A 12,632-nucleotide genomic window follows, 5' to 3' on the forward strand; every position below is an offset into this window, starting at 1 on the left:
GTATCTTTTCTTCTATACTATTATTAGTTCAGTGAGTGAAATATAAGTAAAGTAATTATTTTATCAATTCATTGTAATTGATTGGCGCCGGGCAAAATACCGTATAGAGTGTGGGAGTTCGAGACCCACTCTGAACAAAGACCGACAGTGGAAAAGAGTTCACCTCAGAGAAAATCCACTGGTGTCTTGCACCAGGTGTCTAAGCACGTGAAGGTGCGTACAGACTTATGGGCAACGAATACGCGTATTCCACTTTTCATTCAATCAAAATCAAAATCTTTATTGCCGAAAACATTGAACAATGTTATAACAAGGTCAGTAGCTGAAAAATTACATTAGCTGGTGCTATTTCCCTGTAATTGTACATATACAGATATAATGAGCAACGCATAAGCTAATGAAAGTTAAATGCACGTGTTCGAGGCGCTCAAGAAACATTATTTAAAAATCAAGTACCGGTAAACCGGGGTAACTTTGTCCTAATTTTGGGTAGTTGAGATTTTAAACAGCTTGCAATCAATACTTAAGTTGCAACAAATCTCTTGCAATATTTTTTATTGCACTCTGCAATGTTTGAGGAGTATTTTTCATTATAAAAAGTTAGTATTTTCCTCAACTTCATCAAGATATTTTTTTTTTAAATAAGAGACAATGTCAACCAGGGGTTGGGGTGACTTTGTCTCACTTTAAAAAATATATGGAAAAAAGTTAATTTTCAAGAGTTGGACAAAGTGAAACCAACTGTTAACCTTTAAAATGAACAATGACATTAAAAACAAACGAAATCCACTTCAAAAAAATCACAAATTATTCATTGAAAAATATTTTAGTTTCTGCAGCCTAAAAATCTTATGGCATGATGGCTCCAACTGCAGAATCAGCAAAAAATGAATATTGAGGACGTATTAATTTTAAGCAAGGTGTATATTTTGTTTTATTATATAGAATAAATGATATTTATCATATTTTCAATTGTATTTGCATCATATCCTGCATAATATCACAATTTTTATACTGGGAGAAAGCCACCCCAAGTTTAACCTAAAAATGACCTTGTTGTATTTAACTAGTAACCAGTTCAACTATGGATATACCAATTGAAATATAATAAAAAGGCAAACATAAAATGTACTCGACGATATAGGTCTTTTAGAAATAAGTTTTCTTATACGAAGTTTTCAGACAACAATCACAAGATGAAGCAAGCAGTTAGGTTTTATGTCGATAATTCAACTAATATATCGAGATTCGACAAGATATCGATTGTAGAACCTCGATAATGATCAGGGCAGTGGCGAAGCTGAAGGGGAATCTAAGAGTCTGAGACTCCCCAAAATTAATTATTATTGATGTGAATATTATTTTTTATTAGCACGCATACATTTCTTTGCAAATTTAGATAAGAACTGGCCAGACCGCCTTTCAAACTGTTCTGTGGCTCTCTGTCCGGCCGACAGCCGACTGGCTATCTATTCATTCGCATGATGAGTCTCCAACTCAGGAGACTCAATTTATTCATAATGGGCGTGGCGTATTGTATGGTTGCTATGACAACGTAACGTAGCACCCACCATAGCTATGTAGTAGGACTTGGAGTCTAGGCTGTGTTCATAGTTCGAGTTCCGTCTATATTGATGTCTAGATCTCGATGTATCGAACCGTCAACATCGAAACAATCTTCTTCAAACATCAATGCTTATCAAAATGTGAAGATTTCAATTTCAAATAAATCAGTTGGTTTGTGACTCGTGTAATACTTGGCTTGTTCTTAACCTACAACTCGGTTTTGCGGTTTGCTTTGGTTTACTCAACAATAATGAAACCAAATCCTTTTTCAATTTTGGAATTTCATCTTTGATTTGTTGAACTTTTAGCATAATTGCTTATTTTTTAATACTTATACAATGGATGAGTGTAATGATCTGGTGAAGTATTTCCTTCTAACTCCGTTTCCTTCTTTAATGTCTTTTGAATAAAAATGTGCTTTGAAAGACAAGCGGTCGGCTTTAGAGTTCTTAGACTCCCCTTTTAGTTATAGGTAGCTTCGCCACTGACTACGGGTATCAATGTTGAACATCGATTTCGGATAACAAAGATCGGAGATAAACAGCTGATTTGAATATTTTTCCGCGAGGTGGGACAAAGTCACCCTGGTCGACGGTAATGAAAATAAACTACTTACGTTGGAAGGGGATCTCAACTGGAAGGTCATTGGGATCGCATTTACGCTTCAATATGGAAATGAGCGCTGCAACCGACTTTCCACTCAATTCACCCGACTTGAAGTTGTCATATCCATTTCCGGCGACAAATATCTGCAAAACAGATGTACATTACCACACAGAAAATATAGTATAACAAGATATCACATGGTATAGGTCGTTTATGTTTCAAATTTCAAGCCGATTTTTGTTTGTTTATAGTAGTTTTGTTTATATATTTTTGTTTGTTTACCCTGTTTATAGTATATATAAATGATCTACCTGTTACAGATGATGTCTTGAATGGATTATAAATAAAGATGGTTGGTTGATATGAAGAGTATTATTTATTCAATATCTAACACTACCCTCATACAACCCTTATAAAACTGTTCTCTATGACGACGACACGACGCTTCTGTGTTCGAATAAATCTTCTGAAATAAATAAAATTATCACAACATTTATGACCAACAGAGCCAATATTTGGTTCTCTGCAAATAAGCTTATGGTGAACGAGAGCAAAGTAGAATCTACATTGTTTGGTTTGAGTAGAAATTGTGAAAAAAGATCAGTAAAACTACTAGGGATTAACCTTGATTCCAAACTCACTTGGAGTACCCACACTGAAGCTCTTTGCAGTCGTCTATTCAGAGTAATATTCTTATTGAAGAGGTTGAAATTGTGTACTAGTGCTGGTTTAACGTTGATGGCATATTTTGCTCTTTTCCACTCTCATTTACAGTATGGCACCCTACTGTGGGGCAATTTAAGTGGTGCCAGTGACATATTTTTGTGTCAGAAAAGAGCTCTACGAACCATTTTTAATCTTGATAGAATGGATTCCTGCAGGCCATTCTTTAAAAGAAACGGCATATTGACTGCCCTGTATATTTATGCTGCAAGCTCTGACATTTGTCAAAGATAATCTGAGGCAATTCGATCTAAGATGCGATGTACATCAGCACTTTACAAGAGAGCGTAAACAAATAAATACCGGGCGGGTACGACTCTCCAAAACACAAAATATGTATGTATATATCGGTAAAAAATTATTTAATAAACTCCCAGAGAGTATCTGTGATAAAAATTCTAGATCGTTCAGGTACGCAATTTCCAAACTATTAAAAAATAGGGCTTTCTATTCGATTGAGATGTTGGCAGCTAATATTTCATGTTAATATTTGACCTCTATTAAAATATTGTTATTGCCAATTAAAAATATGACTGTATATAACTGTGAAGAAACTAAGTACCAGAACTGTTGGCTGTGATAGTATTTCTCTGTTTTGAGTACCTATGTGAAATGTATGTATATGTTTTCCTGATGTCTTTGTCAATAACATGTATTTGTTCACGGCAATAAAAACATTTTGAATTTTGAACCCAAGTCGTCTACTGTCTATTGTTACTGTTTTGGCCGGGTGAGAGTGTAAAAACGACACAGTATGAGAGACTACCAGCGTCACATAGATCTAGATCTAGAACTATCGGCTTGAGTTAACAGTTTAATTTGACATATATTAGTTGATATTTTCTCTCTGACATTACTCAGTGATATCATTAAAAACAATGAAAATTATTAGATATATACATTACTAGCTGAATATACATTACTGAATATACATTCGTACCGCCAAATAGTTGATGCATCTCATGACAAACTTTAGCTGGATGCACATCTCAAAATCTATAACCCATACTAAGAATCCTCAAATCCAGACCATCCTATTATTTTTTATTGACCAAAAAATCATTTCAGCATACTCTTTCATGTAAGTGTACGATACAATCATAACTGACAAATTAATTGATCACGCATATCATTAATGGACGTGTAGTTTAATCAATGCTACCTTTATTCATAAATCACATGTGCTTCCCTAATCACACCTTTCACTTACTCAAAACATGCAGGGGATTTTAAACTCTTATAAAAAAAAATCGAATGCGTGACCTTGGAAAATAGCTGGAAAATTTATTGCTTCACAAACTTTTTAAATAATATTGGTGTGTGACAATGAACCCTGATGTCGGAATTACTATAATTGGAGAATCAAGGGTTTTGATGGAAATCAATGGTAAAAAATTGATTACTTTTATCAGTAATAACTTCAAATACCAACTTTTATTAATAACTTGCAGGTAACTCGTGCTCCGCAAGGGTCCAAATAAAAACTTGACCTACTGAAATCTAAAAGGAATTGAAAATAGGCCTATAGCTACCATCGGTATAATAAATATTAAAAAAGATATATTAATAATAAGTCTGAATTAGTAACTGAATATAATGTGACTAAAATATGTAATAACTGTAGCTAATATAAATGAAACTGAATGAGTAACTGATATTTGAATAAGTAACTGGCTTCGAAGGATGTTAACTTCTTTCTGCCAACCAAATTGTTTTTAGTAACATTTTCATGATAGATTTAATATTAATCTGATAAATAAATATTTCTACATTGTATTGTCTCTTTTCACTTGAAAATGGCATCAATGTTGAAACATGTTGTGATAAAATAATTCAAAAAGGGTACTGAGATTTTTATTTCTATTCTACATTGTACTCTGCTATCATGTCATGTACTGTGTTCTATTGTATTTTGTTTTCTTGAAATAAATTGAATTGAATTACTTTTACACTTTCACAACTTTCGAGAAGTACTGCCAATATTTTCCATACCAATATATAGGCCTACTAAACTTCAAACATGCTATCAAAAAGAACCAAACGCTTTTATTGACTCCAATCAATTATTATTGTATATAACAATAAACACTAATGTTTAGCTTGGTTTAGATTAGTGTACAACTGGTAATTATATATGCTATTATCGATGAGCTTATCGATGACTATTCTAGGTATGAATTTGATCAAAATCGTTGGAGCCGTTTCCGAGAAAATCACGAAAAACCCTGTTTTTGACAACATTTTCGCCATTTTAGCTGCCATCTTGAATTACATTTGATCGAAATTGTTCGTGTCGGATCCTTTTAGTGAAAGGACCTTAAGTTCCAAATTTCAAGTCATTCCGTTAATTGGGAGATGAGATATCGTGTACACAGACGCACATACACTCATACACACGCACACACACACACACACACACACACACACACACACACACACACACACACACACACACACACACACACACATACAGACCAATACTCAAAAACCAGTTTTTTGGACTCAGGGGACCTTGAAACGTATAGAAATTTAGAAATTGGGGTACCTTAATTTTTTTCGGAAAGCAATACTTTCCTTACCTATGGTAATAGGGCAAGGAAAGTAAAAATACATGGGTGGTTATGGAGCAGCACACACTCTTGTCTTCTATCTACCGACGGCTGTTGGATAACGCAATGATTATAACAGCTGATTTTTATTTCTGTGTGTGGCCAGCTCACAAATATTCTCCCATAAGGATTACATGTAAACTTTGAAGGACCGTAAGAAAGAGTCCTGAAGTCGGATTATAATTTGATAGGCCATAAACCTGGTCCTGAACATATCGAACACAACCGAAAAAAATCATCAAATTCGGTGCACACAAAGAAGTTATTGAATGTCAAAATTTGAGGCTCGATTTTTATTTATATAGATATTGAAACAAGAATCAGTACGAATGAGAGGATAAAACTAAGTGCAAGCTTAGTGATGAAAGGATTTTTTAAATAGAAAGTCTCAAAAATATCAGCGTGGATTCAACAGAATTGGAAATATACCATGTAACTTGAAATATTCCATGCTTTAAACTGTTACCTTTATTTTATCCTTCGGCAGACTATTCATTACAAACACATAAGGCATGTTTTCCTTTGAAACAGCAAATATCAACGGTTGACTAAGTTGTACGCCTCTATTTTTCCTCAACTTCCTCATTTTCACCATAAAGTAGAAAATGTCGTCTCTTTCGATTGTGTACAAATCCTGTAATCGAATAAAAAATATGAAAAAATAGAAAGGACTATCACATTCTCTACTGGATCCATATGTGTCAATTTTGTTACATTTGATTACATCTTTATTTTTGAATGGTACATCTGAAAAAACCTCAATAAGTTAGAAGACATCGATTTTCGTACCTTGAAGTTAACTCTCCAAAACTCAACTGATAAATAATCGAATTTGTATATGAGTAAAATTTGAAAAACATTGCTAAAATTAAACTGCATATAAATTGATCACCATTAATAGTATTTTAGTTTAAAATGCTAAATGTCAAGCTTTATAATATGTAGCGGAAATACATGAAGCTAGCTATTTGTGATCTAATATATCTAATTTATGAACCAAACCAACATGGAATTATTTCAAACTCCAATAGTTTTCGATGAGATTAAGTTCAATTTTCCTGATACATCTATCAAACTATTCATATATCATATCTCCTGATCATTTCAATGATGAGTTATTTGTGAAAATCAGTTCATATTAATCTAATCCTGTCTGAAAACCTTTCAAAAGAGATCAACTTGGCTATTGAATTGTTCTGTTCTCATCATCTCAATAAGAAAGCGCCATCTTTCCTGATAAGCGATAGCAGATCTAAAAGTTTCCAATCAGAGCTAGAGCTTCGTTTCAACAACCGTTTTTACAAATTACACTTCTTTTCTAAAATTATTACCTGAATTCGGCAGGAAAATAGCACAAGGGTTGCTTGATTATTTTATTTGCCAATGTTATTTAAGTCAGTATCATTTGTAAAAATTAATGAATATTTCTATAGTGAGGTCCACGTCATATATTTGATCAACTTTGGTTTTGCTATCCTTGTCTATCATTCGACAAAGCCGGTGGTACTATCCTTTTCTAGGTCCACAACGATGACAATTATGTTTTTGACAGTGTAGAAATATACTCGTAATTAATTGATGCAGATAATCCGCTATTCTTCTATCTTTATCCACTGCCATTATAACGTGGACCACACTATAATACCAGAATAATTACGAATTTTCATGTAATAGTTATTACATAACAAATTTTCTTTTCGATTCATTAATATTTTATGTTTATATAACAGCATTCCATTTATTAATATTGTGAGGAGCACAAATAGTATTACGGTATTAAAAAGGCAAACCTGGATTGATAATGCGATAAATGGTATTCCAATAGATGAACCGTCATCACTACTTTTAGTAACATTTAAAAATATTTCTATCACCGCAGTATAAATCACACTTCAAAATCAAATCAAATTTATTGCTAAAATTCATATAAAAAATTCACAAATACATGGAAAACAAAATTCAGTTTCATACATTAGAAATTTACTAACAAATTTACAAAAGATTTCATTGAAACTAAATAATAATCTAATATATAATATTGGCGTTGCCAGCAAAACAAAGATTCTAGTAACTTAGATTCATGAAACATTGAAGTACAGATTTAGTGCCGGTTGCACAAGCCAGTTAAATTTTAATCGTAATTAATTACACGAGAACCAATCAGAGAAGCCGTCTTTTCAAAAACGCCTTCTCTGATTGGTTCTCGTACGTAAAGTTAATCACGGTTAAAATTTAACCGGGTTTTGTGCAACCGGGCCTTAAAATACTATTTTCAGCAAAGAACAAACTTGAAAAAATACACTTACCGCATTTAGTTTTTTAATTCTTATTGATTGCAAGACTTGTTTCTCCAATTTTGCAAGATCAACTGTAGTACTTGAAGTTTTTTTATCATACATGAGCCAAGTATTCCACTTCAACGTTTTTTTCAACACGGTATCTGAAATAAATATACTTTATTAAATTATATGTCCACGATTTTTCGTAAAAAATGTAATTAGTATCTTCCAGCACCATCAATCAATCCTAAAGATTGTGAATCATGCCTGTTAACCCTTGTTATCGGTGTCTTAACACACACTATTACCATATAACATCTCTCAGACGTATATCTTTAAAATTCAAATTTCGATGTTGAGATCATTTTCCACAAATCTTGCAAATACATCTCATTACCTTTTGTTTATAGATTTTTCTTGAGACTATTAAAATCAATAAAGCCTCTGAAAATGTCATTTTCCTGAAATAGTCCCACTCCAGGAAATCACACAAATTTATTACATTTTTTGATAGTCAATTTTCTTTGATTTTTTTACGTGTATGACTGTACTCACAGACCTATACTGCAGCTATGAATATTTTTATACTCATTTAAAAGGTCAGAATAATTTTATATATACTCATATTGCTGCCTTTTGTAACCAAGTTAATTCATCAATGGAAGAATGTTACACCTTTCTACCAAAACCAAACAATAATGTGGATAGACCTATTTTTCATTTTTAAATGTTGAGACAAGGATAATAACGAATTCCAGTTTGGCACGCCAACGAACAAATATTCACACTACATCAACCCAGAGATTGATGAGACTGGAAGAAAGGAGATATCCTACTGATTTTCTATTTTAGAAGAATAAATTCAATGCTAACTTACACAATTTCTATTGCATCTCTATTGGACACAAACTTTGTTCTCCTGACCAAAAACTACACAACATCTTGAAGAAATTGAAAAAATATAGTGTATATATTATGTAGAAATTTGAGACTCATGAGCTTTATATATGTGTTGTGTATCTGCCATACGCTAAATAATAATAAACAAACTTGAAAAATCTACACTATCAGACGTCCAAGGGACACACCCAATGGTGAAAAAAACATAAATACTATCGTGACGTCTGAGACGTTTTGATAGCTTAATTTAAAAATTTTGAATCAAAACATGACTTCCACACAACAAAGTTCACTGGTCAACTGGAAGCTATTGAGAGGAGCAGTTTCTAGGGGAAGCTGAAGTATCGATCTTAACTTTATAACATTAAAGCCTGATTTTCACAAGTAGTTAGAGGTAGAGTAACTGGCATACTAACTCTACCGAGCTAACTCTACTCTACTTTCTTGGTCGAGTAACTATTTTCACTACAATTGAGAATAGTGTTTAAATATCTTAAATTCTTTGACATTTGAAGCAACCATCTTTATTTACGTAGATAACAAACTAAACTCAGTAAACAACTTATATTATCAAACAGTTATCATGTGATTAAGTAACATCACATGATATAAAAACAAATAGTAGGTAAAGTTTGTAGTCTAGTGAACATAACTCTACTCTACTCTACTAGCTCGAGACTGTTTTCATTAGTATAGTAGTAATAGAGTAAAGTGAAAAGCGGTGGTGGGTGAAAGCAAGTGGTAGAGTACTATCCCACGGTGCTATCCCACTCTACTCTACTGAAAACTAATACTCAACCATGACTCTACTGAACGTTTTCGTTGGGAGAGTTCACAAGATAGTTAGTACTTGCCCATGGAAGTGGACGAAGTTGAGGCAATAAGCACTCCCTCTTCTAATCAATCCACAAAAGTGTGGAAACTGGTGTTTTTTCCGCGTAAGATATTAACTAAGGGTCAAGTTATAATGTAATGACAATAATAAGTATCGATATTAATCACTTCCATTAATCCAAAATAAAATAATAAATAATGCTTGAAAATAAAAGAAAAGGTTAAAAATAATGTTTTATAATATTCATAATACACTAGTAGTTCTGTGAACAATAGACCTCGCGCTCAGTGAGTTACATTGACATGTTGTTATGTTTTCTCAAAAATTAATAAATAATTCATCAATTAAAAATGTCCAGAAAAAATCCTAAATAAACATAGAGCTTTCTGTCCTATATCGTACCGTGACGAGTCGTCCCGGAATGTGAGTGTGAGCGCTGTTATCAGGTCTGGCTGCAACTGTCTACAACGTTGATGGAAAGATACAATTTTCAAGATGTTCGATGTTTTTGAACGGGTATTATTATAGTCAACTGTCTACTAACGTTAATGGAAAGATACATTTTCAAGATGTTCGATGTTTTTGAACGGGTAGTATTATAGTCCACTAGACAGCTGATTTATGATGAATAATTCTATAGTCTGATTTTTATGGTAATATTGGCGTATTAAGGAGGCTCCTTTTTCCTTTTATATTATTCTTGAAATGCAAAATTTCCAAAAGCCTTGTATATAAGTCGACGCGCAATTTAAAAAGGAGCATACCTGTCAAATTTCATGAAAATCTATTACCGCGTTTCGCCGTAAATGCGCAACATAAAAACATATACTTGCTAGCCACATGCCAATTCACACCGCCACGACTGTTGCGATGCTATACTGGCCACGTTTCCCGTCAGTATGCAGGAAGATGTCAACTCCGATGGTCCCGTGGTGTGAATCTGGATTTTCTTGTGGCTTACCTTGGTTTGATGACTCCAGCAGCAGCAGTAGTAGTGATAATGAGCTGGTTTTATTGTATTCGGTGACAGCACGGGACCAGTGGGTACATCAATAAAAAAAGGAATACCTATGGCGAATTCCATCATTTAATGCGCGACCTTGAGGCTGACAATGATAGTATACGTTCTATACGATAGTATACGTCTAGTATACGTTCTGCGCATGTTCGGACCAAAACGTGGCCGGACACGTTTGAAAAGATCGCTTAGAGAGCGAACGGTTGCCGCGTGGCCGTGGCTGCTATGTGAATTGCTTCATTTGATTAGCTAGGAAGCGATGTTTTGAAAAGTAGCTAGCGTGCGTCCAGCCACGCACGCCACGTGCTGTGTGGAATGGCCTTAAGAGTCGAGTTTTCTAAAATATAATTTAAAATTGATCAGCTGACGAGATTCTGCTATCTCTTCCAGTGAATGATTATTCAATAGAATCAACACTTTGCCAGTACAAATCAATAGTTCTCATTAAGTTTGCATTTGAATAATCACATTTTCTCAAGATTAGAGCTTATTTTAAACTTTTGTTGAAAATGTTACTGAACATTAATTGCAGAGATTTTCAGGCGCAATCTTTTCTATTTTAATTTTTTTGTTTAAATTGTTTCTGAAGCCTGATAATTGAAAACTTAAAATCAAACTTTGCATAGTTGGAGCGGAGCTACTGAAATTTTTACAGATACGGGACTTGTGGCAGTTGATAGAACTCATCAATGACTATTTTAGGTATGAATTTGATCAAAATCGTTAGTGCCGTTTTTGAGAAAATTGCGAAAAACCCTGTTTTTGACAACAATTTTGCTATTGAATTGCATTTGATCGAAATTGTTCGTGTCGATCCTTATATTGTTAGGACCTTAAGTTCCAAATTTCAAGTCATTCCGTTGATTGAGAGATGAGATATTGTGTACACATACACACATTAACTCAAATATACACACACACACACACACACACACACACACACACACAAACAGACCAATACCCAAAAACCACTTTTTTGGACTCAGGGGACCTTGAAACGAATAGAAATGTAGAAATTGGAGTACCTTAATTTTTTCGGAAAGCAATACTTTCCTTACCTATGGTAATAGGGCAAGGAAAGTAAAAACCACTTTCTTGGACTCAGGGGACCTTGAAACGTATAAAAATTTAGAAATTGGTGTACCTCAATTTTTTTGGAAAGCAATACTTTCCTTACATATGGTAATAGGGCAAGGAAATCAATAGCTTAGTAACTGTAAACATACTTTCAGAAATAAACATAGAATAACTTACCCAGTAAAAATGCGCGGTTGGCAATTTTATCAAAGGTTGCATCATCTTTTTCCTGGAAAATGAAAAAATCCATTTTTAGAGACAACCTGGAAAAATGTCCAAATCCACCAGATTGGTGAAGAGCACAGGGATCAAACAGGTGTCGCACAGTAGTTTAACTAGAAAAGGTGCATGCAATTGATTTCTACTTTATAGGATGGGTTCAAAGATGGTAGCCTAATGGTTGAAAACACGTTTATAAATCAGTAGGCGACCTCAAGTCGACAGTTAACCAGTCAACCTGAAGACATTCTCGAAACATTTGGTTGGTGAACGACTCATGTAAATTTTCGTTTTAATTTGAAAATGCCAACAATATTTTCCTCCAAGGATTCATAATTCTAGTCATGGGATTCGACGTTCCAAAGGTGTTGACTAATCATGTATAACATGAAAATAAAACAATTTATTTAAACTATTCCTCAGGCATGAGTGCTAATGCCGCGGCGTTTGTAGCTTCGTGTTAACTGGGCAAAAGTACTTCCATGGTGCGCGCCAACAACGCTTTGTTCAGCTATGTTGACGCCGCGGCATTAGCGCTCGTATAGCATGGGCCTTAGGTATTGTTGATACATACTTACAAGGATCTAATCGGTATGAACTATATATAATGGATAATATATTATCTAGACGTTTTTAGTGACTCTTTTATTGAAATTTAAATTCTTTATTCTCCAATAAAGATTAACAATACAATTATATTTGCATGTAAAAAATAAAAATACATTTCACTGGAGGCTCCTCTTATGGGCACATGGAGTGATCCGTGGTCTAGTGGATAGAGTGCCTGCGTAGCAACATAG

The 12,632-nt window shown here is 33.8% G+C and overlaps 1 protein-coding gene across 4 annotated transcripts in view; it reads right to left on the minus strand.

The window, feature by feature from the left end:
* Positions 1-12,632, minus strand: part of LOC111045442 — a 36,191-nt gene that overhangs the window by 7,305 nt on the left and 16,254 nt on the right. For all 4 annotated transcript variants that reach the window (XM_039420666.1, XM_039420668.1, XM_039420669.1 and 1 more), the window contains 4 exons: positions 11,791-11,842; positions 7,811-7,944; positions 5,971-6,138; positions 2,183-2,315 (listed from right to left, as the gene is read on the minus strand). In XM_039420666.1, the coding sequence (XP_039276600.1) occupies positions 2,183-2,315; positions 5,971-6,138; positions 7,811-7,944; positions 11,791-11,842 (487 nt within the window). The remainder of the gene's footprint in view (positions 1-2,182; positions 2,316-5,970; positions 6,139-7,810; positions 7,945-11,790; positions 11,843-12,632) is intronic.

This window comes from Nilaparvata lugens, chromosome 2 (assembly GCF_014356525.2).
Source record: "Nilaparvata lugens isolate BPH chromosome 2, ASM1435652v1, whole genome shotgun sequence".
NCBI classification, from domain to species: Eukaryota; Metazoa; Arthropoda; class Insecta; order Hemiptera; family Delphacidae; genus Nilaparvata; species Nilaparvata lugens.